At 38.9% G+C, this 23,651-nt stretch overlaps 3 protein-coding genes across 4 annotated transcripts; 2 read left to right on the forward strand and 1 right to left on the reverse strand.

Annotated features, from left to right (window-relative positions):
• Window positions 1-9,798: 9,798 nt before the first annotated feature.
• Window positions 9,799-12,731, forward strand: LOC137287198 (uncharacterized). The gene is made up of 5 exons (XM_067819381.1): window positions 9,799-9,843; window positions 10,429-10,580; window positions 10,948-11,055; window positions 11,614-11,751; window positions 12,040-12,731. The coding sequence occupies exons 1-5, from the start codon at window positions 9,835-9,837 to the stop codon at window positions 12,359-12,361; spliced, it is 729 nt and encodes a 242-aa protein (XP_067675482.1). The 5' UTR covers window positions 9,799-9,834; the 3' UTR covers window positions 12,362-12,731.
• A 2,351-nt stretch (window positions 12,732-15,082) lies between these two features.
• Window positions 15,083-17,533, reverse strand: LOC137288217 (uncharacterized). Of its 2 annotated transcripts, none has more exons than XM_067820658.1 (5): window positions 17,496-17,533; window positions 16,898-17,196; window positions 16,434-16,532; window positions 15,876-16,025; window positions 15,083-15,730 (listed from the first exon to the last, which is right to left on the reverse strand). In XM_067820658.1, the coding sequence occupies exons 1-5, from the start codon at window positions 17,496-17,498 to the stop codon at window positions 15,547-15,549; spliced, it is 735 nt and encodes a 244-aa protein (XP_067676759.1). In that variant the 5' UTR covers window positions 17,499-17,533; the 3' UTR covers window positions 15,083-15,546. The 2 variants fall into 2 exon arrangements, with proteins under 2 accessions (XP_067676759.1, XP_067676760.1); XM_067820659.1 differs by having other exon boundaries at window positions 16,898-17,193; window positions 17,496-17,532.
• Window positions 17,534-17,975: 442 nt separating this feature from the next.
• On the forward strand, window positions 17,976-21,773 carry LOC137288219 (uncharacterized). Its single transcript, XM_067820663.1, has 5 exons — window positions 17,976-18,053; window positions 18,929-19,080; window positions 19,692-19,799; window positions 20,432-20,569; window positions 21,068-21,773. The coding sequence occupies exons 1-5, from the start codon at window positions 18,045-18,047 to the stop codon at window positions 21,387-21,389; spliced, it is 729 nt and encodes a 242-aa protein (XP_067676764.1). The 5' UTR covers window positions 17,976-18,044; the 3' UTR covers window positions 21,390-21,773.
• Window positions 21,774-23,651: the final 1,878 nt, after the last annotated feature.

A 23,651-nucleotide genomic window follows, 5' to 3' on the forward strand; every position in this document is an offset into this window, starting at 1 on the left:
GTCGGATCATCTCCCGATTGTTTGTGTAATCTATGACATAATCGCTTCTACGCCTAGCGTAAGTAATGATACAGTAATACCCATGTTCAAGTCCGTAGGGTATAAACTACGGGAGGACCAGAGAGATAGTTTTCATACGTACTTGGTAGATGGCATAAAGAATGGTATCCTGAATGATTTCAGAGATCTACTGTATATTGATGTTAACTCTGCCATTTCAAAAATTACATCCCTACTTCAATTATCCGGCGTTAGAGCAGGAGCCATCAGACTCACTTCACCTTATCACCGTCAATCGCGCCAACCTCCTTGGTTTGATCAAGAATGTGGCAAACTTAAGTCTGAAAAATACAGACTTTTAAACTGTTTCAGAAAGCATAAATGCGATTCTAACCTCGATTCCTATTTGAATGCAAAACACAATTTTAAAAAATGTTGCGAATTAAAAAAAGATAACTATTTAGCCAAAGCTGCAGATGATATTAAAATAGCAGCAAGAAATCCTGACTGTAAGATATTTTGGAGCACGTTAAAACGCTATCTTCAGAAAACAGTTCCCACAGATAATATTTCTCCGTACCAATGGTATCATTACTTCAAAGGTCTTCTTTCCTGTAGAGATACAAAACAGCTTTCAGATTTTGATAAATCAGTGTACGATTTCGTCTCAACGCATAACTGTGACGATTGTGAAGAGCTTTCATTCTCGCATGATGTTTTGTCAACTCCAATTACCGAAGAGGAGGTAATAAAATCTATAAATGAATTGAAATGGAATAAGGCAGCGGGGCATGACGGTATCCCTCCCTCATTTTACAAATGTACTTTTACTTCTTTAGTGTCATATTTGAAAGATTTATTTAATGTAGTTCTTGACAGTGGTAAATTCCCATCGGTATGGAATATAGGCATGATTGTCCCTTTATTCAAGTCTGGAATGTGTATCAGAACCATGCGACTATCGTGGAATATCTCTTCTAAATATTTCTGGAAAATTATTTGCTAATATATTAGAAAAGCGTTTACGTGCCTGGGTTGACCTAAACGAACTACTTGACGAGGCTCAGGCTGGTTTAAGATCCAATTATAGTACAACTGATAATTTATTTATATTACAGTCATTATGTACAAAGTACCTCTGCAGACCTAAAGGGAGATTCTATTGCGCTTTCATCGACTTTAAGAAAGCCTTTGATTTTGTTGACCGTAAGAAATTGCTATTTATGTTACATACCAAAGGATGCCATGGCAAAATGTATAATATTTTAAGAAGCATGTATGACTCTGTTGCAGCCTGTGTTAGAACTAATTCTGGCAACACTGAATCGTTTAATACTTCCGCTGGTGTGCGACAAGGCTGTGTATTAAGCCCCGTACTCTTCATATTCTTTATTAATGAACTTGTAGATGATATGTATAAATCATGTAATAATGGAATATTTGTTACTCCCCAAATCAAAGATTTACTTTTGCTTCTCTTTGCAGATGATATTGTTACGTTTTCATTTATGGTAAACGGACTGCAGAGACAGATAAATATTCTTCAAACATTTTGTGACACATGGGGACTAGAGTTGAATATGGAAAAATCTAATATAGTTGTCTTTAGAAATGGGGGCATAGTGGCACATTCTGAAAAATGGTTATTCCGGGGCAAAAGTATGAATGTTGTTTCATATTATAAATATTTGGGTCTTTTATTTTCTAGCCGATTAAATTGGTCCATGGCATCTAAAACTCTTGCAGCACAAGCTAAGAAGGCATTATTTCCCATTTTCAAACTCTTTAAGGCTAATAAATTTATTTCATTTGACTCAGCTTGCTTACTTTTTGACACTAAAATAGCACCAATATTGTTATGTGGATCTGAAATTTGGGGAGTAAACTACTTCGAAGCCATTGAAAATGTGCATGCATCATATTTTAAAAGATTTCTTACTGTAGGTAAATTTGCTTCCAACAAAGCCGTACTTGCCGATACAGGACGCTATAACATGCATATTGAGAGTCAAATGAGAGTTATCAGATACTGGATTAAACTTATCAGAATGCCCGATTACCGCTACCCGTATCAAAGCTATCAATTATTATTATCCCTAGACAAACGTGGAAAGTATTCTTGGGCTTCGGGTGTGCGAAATGTGTTATTTTCAAGCGGGTTTTCTTATGTTTGGTTTAAGCAAGATGTTGGTGATATAAAAATGTTTCTGTCAGCATTTAAACAACGAATAAAGGATATATACATTCAGAATTGGCACGCATCAGTAAATTCATCGAGTTTTCTAAGTCATTATTCACAATGTAAATCGATGTTTGGACCTGAAAAATATATTAGGGTCCTTAATGATAAGTCCCTTTTAAGAAATTTTTGTAAATTTAGAATCTCTCTACATGCCTTAAAAATACAGCGTTATAGAAAAGATAAAAATACACTAGAAGATTTATCATGTTCTTATTGTTCTTCTGGTAAAACTGAAGACGAACGTCACCTATTATTAGATTGTGAGGCATTCTCTGCCGGCCGAAGGAAGTATTTAAAATGCTTTAATGATTCCCCACAAACGATATATAAAATACTTAAATCTAAAAACGATGACACTATTAAATCAGCTGCCAGTTTTATTAAACATTTGTTGTCCATCCTTAAATTACATGTAAAACCATAATTTCGTGTCACGTGACCAGTATTTGTTAAAAAGAAAAATTAACTGTACTATGGGCCACTGGGCCTTCACTACTGAATAAAACCTGTCTGTCTGTCTGTCTGTCTGTCATTCTATCATGTCCCCTTTCTTACTGTTAGATGTTGGGGCCTTTGTATTAGGTACTTGAACGCCCATGATATGGAGCGTTATCCATGACAATCAGACTTTTGGGGGAGAGTGCTGGTACCAATTGATTGTGTACCCATTCTAAGAAAACCACCCCGTTCATTTCGGTATGATAGTCTCTGTTGTCTTTTTGCCTTGAAGACTAGGGAGCAGCCAGGTAGGAATCCCCGACTCTTGCAATCAGCATGGAGCACAATCAGTCGCTCTCCATTGCCAGGTGGCAATTTTCTGGCACAGGACTCTGAGGAGGAGCTAGCGAACCATTGTGTCCCTGTGGTATGGGAAGCATTTAACCATGTTTCATCCAAATATACAGGCTCGTAACCCTCTGTAGGTTTCTTTCGAATTTTGCGTAAGTACTGGTTTCTTAGACGAACAATATCAGACCTCTCGCACAGTGCACGTCTATTTTCTGAGCCTACTTTTTCGTAACAGAAACCAAATTTGTGAAGCTACTTCCATAACTGATATTTTGAAATGACCAAAGAATGATTTGTCTCCATATGCTTTTTCAGAATACGCAGAGAGACAAAGGTATTTTGTTTATATAGAGACTTAATGGCGTTTCTAACCAGCTTTTGTTGAAATGAATCGACTTTCTCACATCATGTGGGTTTTGAGACGGTCCCCTCAGTTGTGTCCGTGCAGGTTAAATCGGTACAGATTTTCAAGATAGTTTTTAACTTTCTTTCAGTCATCCCAACAGCACGTGCTGTTCGTATACGATACTTAGCCAAAGCATATTGAGACCAACCCCTTTCACCTTCGTTTTTAAAAAAGTTAAATACTTTGCAAATAATTGACTTAGCGTCGTGTGATAATCTCATTGTTTCAGGTACTGAAATCACGAATGTCTGGTTTGCCGAGCAAATCACATGTGTCAATTTCACACGTGCACCTTGCAAACCTGGCTTTTCTACCAGCAAGTGACCCCCCACCCCCACCCCCACCCCCAAGTGAAAGTAAGTATTAGAATACATCTTCAAAAAATGTTGACACCGCCGTGCGTCTTTTGTGTCGTGACATTAACTGTTGCTCATAATCTCAATCACTGGTTTATCTCACCCAGACTTGATATGGCCACAATGTCTGAAATACTGCTAACAGCTGTATTATGGAATGAAACACTAACACTTCTTAACATGTGTATGGGTCACACAGTGGTTAAAGCGTTCACTCGTCACATCGAAGGCCTGTGTTCATTTCCAGTGAACAATGTGTGAAGGGTATCTTTGTTTTTACTGCTGGCATATTGTAAAAGAAACGTACAATGTTACAATTATGTTCATGGCGTCACAATCATGCAAGGTCATGTGAGACATGTTCATTGTGCTTACACACGATTCATGCTCAAGAGGACATAAATGTGTGCATGCCTCTTGTAAAAGCCGGACCCAAGTTAGGTGAAATTGAAAAGAATACAAAACCCAAACACAAAATACACAAACAAACAAACTAACTAACAAACAATACCAACAGAACAAACAAAAAACTGTTACAATGCATCTTATTCTTCAACACATATGATGCTTGTCAAAAATGGCAAAACAATCAAATGCAATGTAATGTACTGATATCCCACATGGGGAACACAATACTATCCCACGTTTGCACACACTACATTATACAAGAAGAACACTTTGATCATTGTGATCAAACTGAAACATCCTCAATGCAACACAAGTTTATTGAGGCACCTCAACAACACATTTCTGAGTCGTAACGTGGTCAGCATCAGAGTGAGTTAGTTAGTTTAGTTTTACGCCGCACTCAGCAATATTCCAGTTATATGTAAATATTCGGGTCTGGACCAAACAATCCAGTGATCAACAACATGAACATTGATCTGCGCAATTGGGAACCGATGACATGTGTCAACCAAGTCAGAGAGCCTGATCACCCACGCCCGTTAGTCGCCTCTTACGACTAACATAGTCTCCTTACTCTGAACCCACGCTTTTGGGTAAATATATCTGAGTTACAATTGCACCTTTCTCTTCTATATTTCTCCAGGGATAATCTATAATCTGTTATAGTCTTCCATTGTGATCGTGAGGGGTTCTATCCTAGCAGTTTTGGTTTTAGGGCGACTTGGATCTTATAAAAGACACAAGAGGAACGCAAATATCAACTTTTTTGTTTATAATTCATATAAGTATATTGATAAACCAATTTATAATTGATGACCCAATTCTAAAAGGAGAGTTTGTCCACAACAACGAGGACCAATTGCACAGTTGTAAGAGTAGGGACAACGGTAATGCTGACGAGTAAGGAGTTACCTCCCTTATACCACTTGCTTGTGAAATGTACCCTACGCTGTCAACATTATATTTTTCACTTGACAAATTATGATCAAAACTGGGAAGTGTAACTCGGCACTGGAGATATGTTAAATGTTCTACAAGACCAATAGATAAAAGCCATAACAATCAATGGAACAAATACGTGGAAGAAATAGTGGAGCAAATAGCTATAGGTGTCCCAATGGATACATAGATGACTGGGTATTTACTCTTGGACAACGGGACCACACACATGTACGTACATGCATCGATAGCACCTATGCAGTAGCCTTTGCAATCATTCGTCACCATTCGCCACTTTCCGTAACCCTTGTCCGAAATAACACGAGTTTGTGGTCACGAATGTGGTTGTAATGATTCGTGCCTACTCGTCCTTTCCGTAAAGTAAAGGGACGAAAGCGGTTGTTATGCATCACACACGCCTTTTAGTGATGACTAATTCTTTATTGACTTAAACTGTTTACATATATGGGGGACTTTAAATGTATGCTTAATATATGAACATGTATTCAGTATAGTGTCCATTATACAAATGTCTTAAAAAGACATTCAAGATTTACAAAGAGAATATTTAGACTTTCATAAGTGTGGAAGTACAACATTGAACAAACTTAATAGATAATAGTTTCTTTAATTCGACTTATACAGAGGCACACAGCATACTCGAGTATGAGGCAAAGCTCCCCTACTGTAATATCGTTTAATAAACATTCACAAATGTTCTTGATTGACACGAAATTCACTCAAGTGTAATGAATAACCAATTTTCAGTTGGTGATCCTAGTTGAAAACGAACAGAGAACAGTGCTTCTGAGAGCAAAGAGTTACCTCCCCTATACCACTTGCTTGAAAAATATAGGCGCCTTTTGTCCCTGCGGTTGATCCCAAACTACTGGAATTAGATCTAATTAAAGTATGCAAATTACCTTTATTTACAGGAATCTTATGTAGTTGTACCGAATAACCAATTTCAATTAATAAGCCAAGTTTTTAATGGTGGGAGAGAGTTACCTCTCTAATGCCAATGCACAAAGCACGTGCCTTTCCTCTCAGAGTTTGACACCGAAACTACAGGAATTAGATCTAAATGACATACGAAAATGTTTCTGACACTACAACAGGCTGGGTGTACTGTTTAGTAAACGTACTCGTGTAGCGGCCATTTGTCACCCTTTGGTAAAATAGTTACACAATAACCATACGGTAGTGAAATTGTCAAGGCGAAAGAGAAATGCGTGCATGCGCGTGTGTGTTTATCTTTTCGTAATTATTAGAAATCGATTTTTCGTAGAATCTCTTTGTCGAAGTTTGTAGCTCTACATTATAGTCCAAATATCAAGTAGAAATCTACTTTTGTGATTGCATGGAGTGCTGGCTTGTTTGTAGATATGAGAGTCATAAACTGAATTAGGAAAACCCGGGAATAGGATTGATTAAATCTTTAGGCTAACAGTAAACCAACGATGGTATCACGCTTAAACTCCCAAGTCGTCACAGTGGGGTTTAATATTATATTTATTACGTATTCAAGGACTTCCCTGTACTTTATGTCAGCTGTTTATTACGCTTGCTCATTTACTTAAAAAGATTTATGATTTGAAAGCAGTGAAATGAAAGCATGAACTAGGAGCCCGTGGTCCATAGTTTCCTCTTCCAAACAAGTGTTTAATGATAAATTGAATATTAACGAAAATCAAATTCTAATTATATGTTAAAGGGGAATTTCTTAACTGGAATTAATTGTTTTATTTAGTTCTAAATTATGCACAAGGTAAATAGTATCTATTTGATGTTATAGTTAATGTTTGACCTTAGAACACTATTGGTGTTTATTTAGTTCTTAAGTGTGCAGTAGGTAAGAAGTAACAGCTGGGAGGTTATTGTAATGTTGGATCTCAAAGCACCACTGGTGTGGCATTTGGTTTTATGTAGTTGTAACGTATGCAGTAGGAAAGTAGTATGTGTTGGAGGTCATTGTTAATTAATGTAGGTGTCGCGTGTGGGACCGTGACAGAGCCACGACTGTCAGCCACGACATGTAATCCGTCACAGCCAGGTCACCTCCCCTCTGACACGCCCAACAAACGCTGCACTTGACGGGGAATAGCAGCTGGTAAGCTGGCCAAACATAAGGGTTATGGTTATCTATAAAATGTGACGTCAGCGGTCGTCATGTTGGCGTCAGTTACGCGATGGATTCATGTCATATGCCTTCCTGAAGAACGAGGTACTATAATGGCCCCATTAATTATCAATACGACAAATGGATTTATCTTTGGAGGAAACGTTGCTGGGAATTCTTAAACCCATCCTCAGATTCCAAGGGATTTGTGAAGTACAATTGCATAATTATGATGTTAAAAATCACTGAAATCACGAATAAACGTGATCAATGCAGTCCGACAGCTAAATGCGTAAACCCACTGACTTCAATATGTGTCAACCCGTAAAGAACTAGACCCGTGAAGGTCCGGGTAGAACAGGCCTTCAGCAACCGATGCATGCCATAAAAGGAGATTATGCTTGTCGTAAGAAGTGACTAACAGGATCGGGTGGTCAGGCTCTCTGACTTGGTTGACACATGTCATCGGTTCCCAGTTGTGCAGATCGATGCTCATGTTGTTGATCACTGGATTGTCTGGTCCAGACTCGATTATTTACAGACTGCCGCCATATAGCTGGAATATTGTTGACTGGGGCATAAAACTAAACTCACTCACTCGCGTAAGGAATAATCAGAATGGTCTATACACAAAGCACTATTCTTCTTGTTGATGACCACGATCACGATCAAAGGTTGTTTGATCATGGTTACAAAATACTAGGCCACAGCGAAGCATGTAAACGGTTTACGACAGACATGGGAAGAGCATGCCGACTTCTTACGTATCAGTGACAAATTGATGACTAATAAAATTCTTCAATTTAATCTGTACCGTATGTTATCGTATTTTTCGAGTGGAAATTGACTAGACACTGCATGCACTGTGGCGACTGACCACGGTGGAGCAGGATACGTTAATCATTGCTTAATTAGGGGATAAACATCATGTGTTTATCGACATTGTAAACACAGAAGTAAACAAAGTGTTTTACTGTCTGCACTCGTTTACATCGACTACGGGTACAGCAGTGAAGTGTCATCAGCAGGCCGTTTCAGCTGCTCATTTGTGACGTCATTCTGACTTTACGTCACAATATGATTTGAATGACGTCACCACTGTTGAGGACTCAACAAAACAATTGTTTGCGAGGTTTCTACGTGTCAATACGCAGAGAATAGTCTTGCAGTTTTCGAGAATCTAATACCATTTGATCATGTTTTTCAACCAATCAGATTACAGAGCACAGTGACTTTTGTTTTACAATAGTGATTCATAAACGATTGTTCTTAAGTCAAAATTTCACAGTCGAGTCAGTTTGTTATAGAGATTAAAGACTATGGGAAGAGATTTGTCATTTGTTCCTCTTGACAAGCTATGTAAAGTGAACCACTTAATATTTATAGTATATAAATTGAGCCCAAACCCTTAATTTGCTGTCATTAAAATTAACCTTGAAATTAATATCGCATGCAGAACGCAACATTAAGTGATGTATGAGCTACAACTACTATACAATCAACTGTCTGTTATATATGTAGACGCTGAAACCTTCTGTAGACTGAAATTGCGCAATTTTAAACATATTAATGCTTTTTACAGTGGACATTTGGGGGTAAAACCCCATTAAATAGCCTCAAAACTATATATAAGTGAAAGCAAGTGGTTTTGTCAGTAGCATAAGCAATTCATATAAGTTATGAAAGATTAAGTCCAGATATTCTGTAAATACTCCGTTGTGTATTCAAGATCTTTCTCCGCCTGGGCTCAGTCTTATGTGCAATGTATATATGGATTGTATCTAATATGTAGGGTTTTACTCACTGAAGATATTAATAAAACATGTTGGAATGTAGCAGTCAAATTGTCTCGGTGGTTTTATTTTCAGGCTATTTTCAAATATTATATGTATACCTCTTTTATTCAAATCATTGTTTGGCTGGAGCATCAGCATATTCAGAGGAACGATAATGACACCATATGAATAACGACGTGTAGTCAGTGACTCCTACAGCTAATTTCAGATATAAGGTGTGTAGATAAATATAGATTATTGACATGTTATGCACTCTGTAAACACGACGACATTCTGCTAGCCTTGGTGATATTTTGTTACAATAATTGAAGGTGCCTCATTAAAATCTTCCAATGAAAACTGTGACGAAATACCCTCTTTTAAAATGCTTGAATTGAACACTATTATCTTGCACAGGTGATGATATTGTTTAGAAAAAAATAATTACATCAAGACAAACAGTAACACATGACGTTTAGGTACTTAATCAAGGTAAAATAAGGAAACACTAAACACATGATTGATGGGCAAATTGTCGCACTTGACTAATTATGTCTCTGTGACGTACAAGGATATACCTTGATTTATCATATGGAACAATCAGGAAACATGTAGGTCATGGATGTCGATTGCGGTAGCTACTGCAGTGGATGACGTACTGACGTCACGGAGTTTGACTGACAGGTGTCACGTGACACGAGGGGGAGCGAGCGAGCCGATAGTATATAATGGGGCACTGTCCAAATCTCAGCCAGCGACTGCGAACACTTCAAGAACTGACCTTCGCATATCATCCTACCATGGGAAAGGTATATATTGATATCTGATTTATTTAAGTGATACGGTTAATGAATTAACACGTATTTCAGATTTAAATTATTTAATATATCTGTATGCATGTTTGTAAAACTGCATATTGCCAGATTAAATGAATATGGTAAAATCCACTATATTTTCAATACGGTATATAACGTTATCTGATGTATTTCTTAGAAAACTTAATACTTTTTACATATATATTTTAGATTTAACGTATTGAGAGCGTTTTCATTGTGTGAAGTTTGATATTGGTGACACAAATGAATATAGTCTTGATGTTTGAGGCAGTTACGTTAAAGGTACCATTTGTCGTTAGAAATACTTTCGCGATACTCCGATTTACACTTTGGTAGAAATATAGCTACAGCGACCAAGGCAGTCATGTTCAATGTTTAATGGACATTACTCGACTGAGCCAGTTATTCTGGAAACTATTAGACCCAAAATCCTTTCCATCAATTGAAAGGTTTCAAATTATTGTCATTAAATTATTGAACGACTCAATATGATGCCCCATTCATTGTGACATAAACGTAAATGCGTACTGTAATAACACGCAATGGTTTATGTTTCAGTTTATATACAGTTTTGTGGCATTAGCGTGCCTCGTCGTCATGACGACGGCCCTTCCCCCTCTCCCAAAGCCGGCCTGCTATTCCCAGCAGCTTTCTTCTGACCAGAACTTTGACCTGAGTTTTGTGTGCAATGATGGAAGAAAATATCCTGAGTAAGTATATTTACCTAACACTGGTTGTTCGGAAAAGCACAGGAAGGGTATTATTTATTTCGTCACAGAAACATTTCCTGTATGGAATGTTTATCAAATTAGATTGTAACGAGTCATACTTCTTCATGATATACGTTTTACCAAATTATACTTGAAATAACAATGTCTGACATTTTCACTGCATAAAACCACTTGCCTAGAAACATACCACATGCCTTTAAGTCAAATTACTTGATATTCGTACATGCAGTTAACGTACCGTTAAGACAAAATACATGGATGTTACTCTTTGTAGGACATATTTTATACTTCGAATGACGATGTTATAACTAAGTCGAACTGTCTGACATACTCACTTTGTCTCCAGACAGGAGATCGAGGAGGCTCTGTTCTACGCCACTGATCACTGGCGTATCTACCTCAACCTGACCTCCACTTGCTTCCAGGACCAAGATAAATACTTCATGAACAAACAGTAAGTGGGACAATTGCAAATCATCCGGTTTAACAAATGTTCGCTATAAGGAATGATTAATGGGCATCGAGTTGTCCCAATGATTACACCGCAAGAATACTGGTTTTCACGTTTCAAAATGAACTTTCAATGGCTTCATGAAAACCTCGTCACTTATGTGAAATACTGACATGGAAGGACATATTGCAATCACTGAAAAAGTGCAGACTGGTGTAACTGTGTTGACTCGTGTTATATTGTGTAATTAGTTCATAGTAGAATGTTAGGTAATTTCTTCTTGATATCCTTGGCAGTGGGGTAAGGTAAAGTGTTTCATGATCACGCCGATTCCCCACAATGTGTGAAGGCCATTTTCCCGTGATGTTGCTGGAATACTGGTATAAGCGGCGAAAGATTATACTCGCTCAATCGCCTTTGTGTCCATATCCAAAATATCACTAAAGCAAACGTATACCTTCTAGAAATTCGCTCTCTTCTTTCAGCCTGCCAACTTGTCCCCAGTACATAACCAGTCATCGCTGGTACTGGTGAATTTTACTATTGTCACTTCCTTTGCAGCTCTGAGCCCAAATACTACAACATGACGAGCGTGTGCAACACCACTCGCACCATGGTCCACACCGTCTACGCCCTGGACGGTCAAGTCTGCTACGTTGTTCGTCCTCACGCCCAGAAAATCTACTACGCCACATGCGGGTACGTACGCAGTAATCGTCATCAAGGCAAAAAAATGTCGGTGCAGTTTACAGGTATTTGCATTTAAATATAAATCAAAGGACGCTCAAAGGAAGACCATATCTTGTACGGTTTGTAACATTGTAACATCATATGTTCATATTTATTGAACATGAAGGTAATTTTGCACATGTCTTTGTGAAATTAGGAATGATTAATGTTAATTCTGATATCAATATACAAATTAACACTTTAGAATTTGGATATTAACTACCTACCCTACTTAATATAAGCCGTTTGTTTTTACAGAGGAGAATGCGACCTTGGCTACGACGGTGTGACTGGCTACCACTGCATTCAACGCGGCATCACCTACCGCAACTTCCTCGGTTACTGCCGTCTCCCCGACCCAGCAGTCTTCCCCGTCACTGACCCCATCTACGCTCTTGACCCCTCCTCCGACGAGTTTTACGACCCCCGTGCTGCCCCACCCACCTACCGCATGCAACACAACCTCCTCCAGAACGGGGCCCACTACCAACCCAAGGGCTACTTCACTGAGTTGAGCGTTACCCTCCCCAGCTACTGTGGCTGCAGGGGATATTTCTGTGCCCAGGACAAGATTCTTTAAATGACGGCTTTATACAAGCGATTGGTACACCATGGTCGTGAACCAATCGTTTACTTCTGTCATTTCATTTTTGACACGTGATGAAGATTTTTAAAACTAAAGATGTTTCAAATAATGGGAATTGCAGGTAATATTTTGCACACAGGCCATTGTCTTTCAAACAATGATTCTATCAAACCTGTAGTCGTGGTCTCATGTTTACAGGTATGTAAATATTTTGCGAATTCCATGTAAATACTTTCTGTAGTAAATTTTGTGAACATGTACATGATCCATTTTTGTACAGTGTAAACAGACATCATCATTGATTGTGCGCGCATGTATATAATGTACAGATGTAATGTGTGAAAATAAAAGCTACCTGAAGATATTCCAGTTTCTGTTCTGATGACAGATGCTCATGTTGTCCACTGTAACTATGCATACAGCTGGTGACACATAATGCAGCTGTTTCAAATATGTCACAGAGCCCGTGAAGATCCAGGTCAGAATAGGTCTTCAGCAACCCATGCTTGGGTTGACCAATAGAAACATATACTTGGAAGAAGTTACATCTTAATGTGATACATTGTAAACTGAGGTACGATAGAAAGTACATGACTAGGATGTTTCCGCTTTAGTGAAAGCAAACGGTCAGCCAAGAACATGTAAAACCTGTGTGACTTAGCTGCTAATTGGAAGCCAAAAAATATACCCGTCATAAACACACGCAACGGCTCGTGAATTGGTCACCTGAACAAATTCGGGCTTAGATGTTATAACGTTAACTGACAATTCTGAGCAAGATGTATGACGATCTATGAACAAGAGCAAGCTTGTCTCGGATGTACTCAAACGTTGTGATATTTGTCAAAGGACGAAGCTGTTGGAAGAGTGAGATTTGTATAAGTTGTTTCAGTGAGATTGTCCTGGGTGAATTGAAGATGCTCGTTACCCCTAACTTCCCATGTTTCCAGCCAAACTAGCAGATTCTTGTTGACTTCATGAGCACGGTATAGACGTTTTTAAAATAGCATCCTGTATAAAACAACAAAAGAAATTCCATAATTTCAAAACATCTCTGCAGAGTCTAAAGTACGATTTCTACTATATCCCAAGCATTAGTATACAAATCACAAGGTGAAGACTAACTTTGACAGAAAGGCATGATACTTAAGGATAACAACTTCTTTCTTTTATCATCATGCGACGTTACGGTATGGTTACGCTTCAGTACCGCTGGCAAGCAAGAGTGACGAGCTGAGGCATTCCTGTCAAGCAAAATTGTTGTTAGTCTCAATGATACATACCCTCATGTTGCGTTGATTAATACCTGGTAGATGTGAATAAGGTTCTCTGCTGTATTACATCGCTCTTGCGTCACAAAGGAATAGGGATTTATAACAAAACGTCGTATCATAATATGATAAAGAAGCTGTTATCCTTAAAGTTTCATACACTTTGTTATCATTCATCCATGTCTACAATGCCGATCAAATAGATTAGACAGGCTGTTAGACTTTCAACAGTACCAATAGGGCGGTCAGTTCATAAAGGATGTGTATTTGCTTAAGGTAAAACATCAGAAGACTTTATAAACGTGTAATTATTTCAGCTGACAGGTTTGCTGACAGACTCCCATGAATGCCTGGATCAATGATCACCCAAAGGCATATTGCCAGAATTGTGGTAATTTTGGTACAGGTTTTGGCATGTTAATGATGCTTGATTAATCAGGTAAATTGTTTTTACATCGTTCTCACTGAAACGTCATCAGACACTGACTCACTTTGGGCGTCATCGTAGATGGAGGATTATAGAACAAAATGTGGGACTAAACACTAAAGCAGTATTGCCGCTTAATCCAAGTTGAAAATTAAGTAGGCTGTATTGTTGGAGAAGGAATACCAGTGCTCAAGGATGTTCTTTAGACCAGTGCTCAAGGATTTTCTTTAGACCAGTGCTCAAGGATGTTCTTTAAACCAGTGCTCAAAGATGTTCAATCAAGGATGTTCTTTAGACCAGTGTTCAAGGATGTTCTTTAGACCAGTGATCAAGGATATTCTTTAGTTGACAGCAGAGATTTTGGATGTGTAAAATAACAATTCGTAAAAATGGTATTGTCGCTAATGATGGTCACTACTCAAAGGGAATTGCGCCTTATGATGACTGTTCGTAAAGATATTATTAAAATTGTTGAGTTGCATTGTTCGGGATATCAGAAAATAATCTTTGATGGAGGCCATATTTCGACTGTGTCAGGCATTTGGGGTAGACATCATCAGTCACTTTGCTCCATAAATGTATGGTCATATACAGTGTAACCGTTTGTAATCTATCTCGCCATGTAACCCTCGAAATTGGGTTAAATGATTGCGTTCGTGATCAGTGGATTTAGGTAGGGGCATGCATATATCTATGCGTGTAAATGCGTGTTCGTCCTGTGATCTGGTTTAACTAGTTAAACAACTGCGGTTAAAAAATTGCGAGCTCCGTACATGGATTCGAGCAACACAGACTTTCTGATCCGAAGTCGGACACCTTGTCCACGCATTCAAAGAGGAAAACCGGCTGATGTGTTCAATATCATATTCTTACAATGTGGAGCACCCGCCAGAGTATGGCGGTACTCAGTATTAAACCCCCCACACTCAGCTCGGAAAGTGCTCAATATTTGGTGAGCTATGCAAGATTGGAAGCATGTTTGAATGTAGTAGTCGTAAATAATAGGTAAACAACAAGTATTATTTCAATTTGTTATATTCTGTACAAATAACATGAAATATCAAGAAAGAAAACACAATTACTATTAGCGGTCTTGTGTTTGCACCATGATGACATGTCCAGGCTATGTACAATATACACAAGCTATTTATATGTGTGTGCATGACATATGTACAAATGGTGTTAGAAAACGGTGAAAGAAATATTTGACAAACCTCGTCAGAATGAATTCTCTCAACTTTTTTAAAGTTTCAAATGTAAAATTTTGTAAAACTGTAATTTGGAAGGTCACAATATATATGTAAAACTCTCTAACCAACAGACTGACAAATAAAACAAATAACAATGACAAATGTGTAAACATTTGAGGGATCTCGAACCTGGATAAGCATAAATGCATGGAGTGATGAAATGTCCATGCGATGACGTCACATTTACGCATGCGTAAAGTTACGACTTTCAAGATGGAGTGTAAACCACGGTTACACAAACTGGTACTTTAGACATTCGTACTTCTTACAGCTGCATCCGGTTGGGATGGTGACGCGGGTTCTGCGGCACTGCTTGATCTCGCCGGGACAGAAGACGTAGATGTCACGTTCAACCATGCCGTCGGGGACGCAGTAGTGGTGTTTCACCTCCATGGTGTCCATGACGCAGCGACCTCTGGAGGAAAAAGAATAAATAATTTGATAATCTGTAACAATAAGCACTACAAAAGACGTACGCGTGCTTTCAATGCTCAACAAAAATATCATTTTGAAGTAAACACCACTGATGAATGAAATGGCGTTTCGGCAGGGTGACGTACCCGCATTGAGCGACCTCCACTCCCTGGGCTTCAGGCATGATGACGTAACAGACCTCTCGACGTCCACTCTGGGTGTTTGTCCACCAGATTCTCTCCAGGAGTTCGGTGTCCTCGGAGCACAGATCCTTGTAGCGGTAGGCGGGGTAATGACTGGAATACCATAAACATTGTCAAACAATTTTATGTATTATAGTTATCAGCGGGTTTGAACAAATGACCAACTGCAGTCTGACACCGAGCAATAACCCAACTTGAGCAGACAAGGTATTGGCAGAATCGAACCAGGTTTCTTGGAGAGACTGACCATTTAACCACAAGGTCAATCCATTGCCTTAATTACACATACGTCATATGGAATTTGGAGATGACAGTTCCTGTTCATCACACAAGTTGGTATTGTTGTCATGTCAGATGAATCACGGAGAATGACAATATATTTTACAAAGGTTAATTACTCGTCACGTAATATGACAACAGTTGGCGATTGACCATGAGAGTGGAATTTGACCTGATCATTGAATAGGCCTTTTACTGCTTCGGGATAACACGTGAACCTACCCAGTGGCGTTCATCTTGTTGTGAAGGTAACAGCCCTGTACCAGCAACATGTACTCCATCGCGTCGGGGTCCTTCTCCAGGGCGCTGAACACACGGTCACTGGAACAAACACCTTACCATCAGTGTCAGTCATCTCGTGCTAATACACTTTGTTATATGGACACGTGTAGAACCTACATGGTAGTCAGATTCAACTTCACAATTTCATAACAAATTTGTTTTTTACAGACTGTATAAACACGGAGAATGGAACCGAAGCGTAGCACATCGGGCAAGCGATGACATTTACCTTTTGGCTATCCTTCAGGTCTCTGCTACCTTCAAGGTATAAATAGCAATGCCAAAGCATATATCAGATGTAGGCATTAGTATCTTTGCCTAAACAAAAACAGACTCATCAGATATCAGCATGATGTGTCTCTTTTTCCGGCAAATGCACCAACAGATGTGATTAAATTACTTACACAGGGTACTTGTAAGACTTGTCGAAACACAACTTCTTCTTGGTAGGCCATTCGTACTGTGGGACGCCATTCTTGTCAAAGTAGCAGACTGGCTGTTTGGTCTTGGCGGAGAGGTGGCCGAAGATGCTGGATCCGTCACGGACGCGGGACCCAAACAAAGAAGACTTTCTGGATTTCAGGAGGCTAGCGAATCTGCTGGATGTGGAACCACCCAAAGAACGCCCATTGAAGGAGGGTCGATTCCACGCCAAGCTGACGGCGGCCAGAGACACGAGAACGCATATTGTCTTGAAAACCTGCTTCAATAAACATGAGAAAGATTTGTTGAGAATGGATGTGAATTCTGAATGTTCCTTTGCATGTAATGCTGTTACATTTGTAACGTCAACTGTTACGTTTACAACAACATCACAATTTTACAGCGTACCTGTCAGATAATATCTGGCATGTGTACACCTATTAAACTATTAAGTATGTAAAATCATATATTTTATACAACTTCTTCTACAGCAACTCTAACAGGTTGTACAATTGATTGGACAATTTGTAACATTTCTTCGAGCATAAATGAATTTCACAATCACATATATACACTCACCATATTTATGAACAAAGGACAAAGTATACTTAAACAGTTACTGTAGCTGTGTATATTGATTTGTCTGACTGGCCACACTCGCTTTTATTCCCTCTCGCATCAGGAGGGCCACATTCCAGCCAATCAGAAGAAGCGTTTATGTGCCTCCCGTCAAGCAGCTGTACTTCCTAAACACAATGGATGCGTTGGATGACGTACCTACATCACGGAAGACAACATGGAATATTATTGGATAACGACTCCTGTAAATACATGCATCATGCATCATAACTTTCCCATTCATCATGCGAATGACATGATTGTGAAAGAAATGCTTTATGTATAAATAAAAACAAAGCCGTTGTAATTAGGTACATAAAATTCATGACAGTTTTGACAAGACTGGCGTCATGGGAAAAATGATCAAAAGCTTACTACTTCCGTATTAGAGTTTTTTATAAGTGATAAGTGGGATTTGGAACGAGACGACAGTATATAAAGAGAAAATGGCCCGTTCTTAGCCAGCGACTGTGAACACTTCAAGATCTGAGCTACACATATCATCCTACTATGGGAAAGGTAATTTACTATATACCTTTGTCTGATTTAGGTTATTGAAGCTGATGATGCCTTGACATGTGTTTCAGATTACAGTGAGTGAGTCAGAGGGTTTAGTTTTTTGCCACACTCAGCAATATTTCAGATAAATGGTGGCGGTCTGTAAATAATTGAGTCTGGACCAGACAATCTAGTGATCAACAACATGAGCAGTCAGCGAGCCTGGCCACCTGATCCAGTTAGTCCCTTGTTGCGACAAGCATAGTCGCCTTTTGTGGCAAGCATGGGTTGCTGAATGCCTCTTCTACCCCGGGACCTTCATGGGTCCCTGATTACAGGGACAGAGTGCATACGTCATGTGTAATGCTGCATATTGCTAACTGAAATGAATGCAGTTCGAGTATGATTACAGTTCATTCATTTGTTTGTTGTTTAACGCTGAACTCAGCAATATTTCAGCTATATGGCAGCGGTCTGAAAGTAACTGAGTCTAGGACAGGCAATCCAGTGATCAACAACATGAGCATCGATCCACGCAATTTGGAACCGATGACATTTGTCAACTTAGTCAGCGAATCTGACCACCTGATCACATTTGGCGCTTCAGCATGAGGTTGCTGAAGACCAATTCTGACCGGAGTTTCTCAGGTCTTTAGATACGGTGCTCACTTCACTTAACGTGTGCTTCACGACTAAACACTACTTTACCTTAGCACTCTTATGTTTATTAGCAGTGGTATTGTGACCAACACGCTTATGTGTATTATATATGTAGAGCTCGTGATGTGGTGAGCATTAACAATAGCTGATATAAACATACTATATATATATATATATATTTTGTAAAATATATGCATACTATAATCAGTCATGACATGTTACCCTTTGTGTTTCAGTTCATTTACAGTATCGCGGCATTCGCCTGTCTCGTCGTCATGACGACAGCCCGCCTCCCTCTCTCTACGCCTACCTGCTATTCCGAGCAACTTTATTCTGACCAGAACTTTGATCTCAGCTTTGTCTGCAATGACGGAAGGAAATATCCCGAGTAAGTGCATTAAAATATTAGAAATAGATGATACTAAACGACCTTCCGTGTAATACCATTTTATTAAACTAGTTTATGATTTGGTATCAAACGAGTGAAAGCGAGTTTAATAAAAATGATATTTCACGGAAGCGTATTTAGTATTCTGTTTATTACTCACCAACATACATTGATAGAACCTGCGGCGAAATAAATTGCCTACAGTGTGAGGACTCTCAGCTTTCCGCGAGTCAGGTAAGGTCTAGTAAAACTGACAGCGACATTAGGATCACATTTCAAGCGGTATTGCACCAGTGTGTCACTGCAGTATCTTCAACGGGTGAGTAATAGACGGATAATGATACTGTAGAGGTCTGCAGTGGACAACCGTTTTGATGTCGTTAGAAAAAACTCGTTAGAACACTACCTACTTACGAACGGTCTATATGAATTAAATCAAGTTAAACGAGCTATATTTGTTCAGAAGTTGCATGTGCCATTTTGTACTTAATATGTCTGAATGTCCTACATATTCACTTTGTTTGATTGCCATATGCCTCAAATTTGAATGAATCACAAAACAGTGTATGTTCGGTTAAGTCGAACTGTCTACACGAATTGTTTGTCTCCAGACTTGAGATCGAGGAGGCTCTGTACTACGCTGACGATCACTGGCGGATTTACCTAAACTTGACCTCCACCTGCTTCCAGGACCAAGATAAATACTTCATGAACAAACAGTAAGTAGCACAAGGATTAGTTTGTGTCAACATTGGCTGGTTTAACAAATGTCCCCATATCATTTACCTCAAATGTATCATAGAACACTTATGTACATTTAAATCGAATTGTCTAATATGTTCGGTTTGTATCCGGGCAGACTGTTTGAACAAACAGTAAGTAGCACATCACAAGGATTAGTTTGTGTCAAAACGGGTTGGTTTAAGAAACATGTCCTCAATACGTAATAATAAATAGCGAGTCATGCTCTTATGATTATATAAAGTCGTTCTCAATATTCACTTCCGGTAAATTGTGTTCCGAGTTTGAGCAAAGGTTCAACATCTTTTTACCATGCCTCCTGGTTTATGCTAAATTTTCTGTATTCTGTATTAAACTGCTGCATTCAGCAAATTACTTTACAAAAAACAAATATCTGACTTAAATATTTGTGTAGCTGCATTCAGTTCATTGCAGAATGTTGACATGTTTCTTCTTCAGATCACGTATTATCATTAAAACAAACAGAAGTTCCCTTGGCGCTTTTCATCGGCATCTACATCTGTACATACCGATTAATCGCTGGTATTGCTTAATATATAAGTATACAAACATGTTTTCTGTGAACCCACGACTGACCTTGACCTTGCAGCTCTGAGCCCAGTCACTATAACCTTACGTGCGTGTGCAACACCACTCGCACCATGGTCCACACCGTCTACGCCCTGGACGGTCAAGTCTGCTACGTTGTTCGTCCTCACGCCCAGAAAATCTACTACGCCACATGCGGGTACGTACGCAGTAATCGTCATCAAGATAAAAAATTGTCGGTGCAGTTTATTAAGTTTCATAAATAAATCCATATTCCTGATGTATTGTTTCATAATCTAAGAATATATAACTTAGAATATACACTATAATAAACAGATATTTGATTTGTACGTTTGATTCATATATATGCAACAGCTACGAATTGAGACACATGGAAGTACATGAAACTGTAGAAGTAGTTTTTGAATGTATATGTTTACAGGTTGTGATATTCAAGGAAGAGCGCCTGAACACCATCGATAGCATATATACTCATTTATTGACTATTAAATAAGTTTACAAGATGTCTAAGACCAGACTAATTACAGTTTATGCCTCGACGGTCTAAATGGTAGTTGTTTCTCATGTCTGATCAGGTCCTGATTTCTTTACTGAGGAGAATGTACCTTGGTTACAACATTGCATAACATAATATAACGTATCTACACTACTAAATACGCCCTATTTGTTTTTACAGAGGAGAATGCGACCTTGGTTACGCCGGTGTGACTGGCTACCACTGCATTCAACGCGGCATCACCTACCGCAACTTCCTCGGTTACTGCCGTCTCCCCGACCCAGCAGTCTTCCCCGACACTGACCCCATCTACGCTCTTGATCCCTCCGTCGACGGGTTTTACGACCCCCGTGCTGCCCCACCCACCTACCGCATGCACCACAACCTCCTCCCTAGCGGCGCCCACTACAAACCCAAGGGCTACTTCACTGAGTTGAGCGTTACCCTCCCTAGCTACTGTGGCTGCAGGGGATATTTCTGCCCTGATGACAAGATTCATTAAATGATAAGTTTATTCATGGGGCTGGCAGAAAAGGGACATATACCAAGAACCAATTGTTTTCTCCAAATTGTTTTCTCCAAACCTCTTTTCAAATACATTTTGAATTCATGTGGTATCTGGCACCTAAAAATTTGTATTCAAATTTTGTTTCTCTGTAACTGTTTTGTATTCTACACTTTATACCACAATGTAATTTTGGTATGATGTTAGCATGTAACTGAATTGTAAATATTTTGCGAATTCCATGTAAATACGTCTTACATTTTGTGACGAACATGTATGTGTTCCATCTTGTACAATGTAAACAGACATCATCGTTGATTGTGCGCGTATGTATGTAATGTACAGATGTAAATATGTGAAAATAAAATCAACATGAATATATTCCAGTTTCTGTTTTGATGGATAATGCTTCTGTGATGACCAATGGAAACATGTACATGGATATAGTTGTGTTTGTTTAACGCTGTCTGTTAACAATCGTATCTGGATCAGACAATCCTATGAACAGCATCATTGGCAATCTACTCAACAGTGCCGCTAAGTAGGCTTGGCACCTCGCCAGACCTTAGTACTTCCGGTGGCAAACGACGTTTCATACCTTTACGAACGGTCTCATTTATGTCATTTGACGAGAGGACCGATAATTCTTGCAGGAATGACACATTTCCGATTAAATCATCCCATAATTAGCTAACTATTACGACCACCAGCAAGTGTGACAGCCAATCTTAGTTGTACACTTGGTCCGGTCTTACATAGTCATATTGGTGGTCGCACAGTTGGGAACTAGAACTGATTCTTGATTAAAAGCTTGTAGTACCTTAAGTAAGTTACGCAAGGGAAGTAGGATACGCCCTGTCTCGCATATCGCAAGTTGTTGCACGCAAAGGGAACTGGGCACCAGCTTAGTGGAAGGCTTCTCGAGATTTAAATGCCCAGTTGGGAAACGATGATATGTACCAACGGTGACATGTGACGACGTCGCATTTTACGACAAGCATGGGTTGCTGAAGACCGAGTCTGGTAATATATCAATCGTTTCCTCAGTCCTGCGATCATTTCTATAATTTTTGTCTCCCGTCAAACATGACCATGGTCAGTGAAACATAATGGTCGACAATCTGAGCACCACACACCTTCCCAGTTGAGAGAGGATCTACAAGATCATAAATATACCATGTCTTACACGACACTGTATCCCTCAGATCACAAGTTATACATTGGAATTTAGACCACTTTGAACATCATTATTTTTGTAATACGTATGAACGCGACTGTGTACATGCAGACACCATTGCTAGTCTCGGGAATGTTTGACAAGAGGAATGACAAACTTTTGAAGCGATCAGCTTTCTTTTTATATCGGAATATTCCAACAAAGTCCAGCCTTTGACGATTATGTTTTACAACTTTTGAAATACTATCAAGGAAGTTGTTTGGTGAAGTCTAAAGTATTCTCGTCTGCACAGCATTGAAAAGATTCCCAATTTAATGCATACGTCACAAACATAATGATCGGAGCGATACCCCTTTGGGCTTAAACCTTTTGTTCCTGTGTTTTATTTGGCGCGCTACTGACTAGCCACTGCATGTGTTTGTGACGGGTGCAGGATACGCTCACGTTTTTGCAAACACTTGGTATCACCAATAATTGGTAGTGATTCTAGAACACTTGCTTTTGATATGCTCGTGTAATGGACTCTAATTTCAGCTGACAATTCAATGATTATGTGACTTTCTCCTATAAACATGTTTCGATTGGTTAATTCTTTGAAGCGGAATTGAGTTCATATTGGCTGAAAAATTAATATAAACATTATGGTTCTTGGTTGCAACGTGACTTAACTCAAGAATATCCAACTACGTGTGAAAACATGAAATAAACCACTGTGTAAAGATGTGATCATCATCATCATCATCATCATCATCATCATCATCATCATCATCATCATCACAACAACAAAAACAAGAACCGATCAACAGCTGACTATATAAATGCAAATTCTGAGCAAATGAAAAGCTCTAATGATGATACAGTTTGCCAAGCATAAAACAGCGCTTCAATATATTTTTTCTAAGATAATATTTACTGACCCGTGCTTTAATTTCACGAGGGATATATGTCCTGTCGACACTTGTACCTCGTGGGTTAGTCAGTGTATTACCCATTCTTCCCACCTATACTACAAATGACAAGTTACAATATTGAACTTAAGATTTCATACTCAATGAATGAGATATATCTGTGAGCATTAATCG

Source organism: Haliotis asinina, chromosome 6, assembly GCF_037392515.1.
Source record: "Haliotis asinina isolate JCU_RB_2024 chromosome 6, JCU_Hal_asi_v2, whole genome shotgun sequence".
In the NCBI taxonomy this organism is placed as follows: Eukaryota; Metazoa; Mollusca; class Gastropoda; order Lepetellida; family Haliotidae; genus Haliotis; species Haliotis asinina.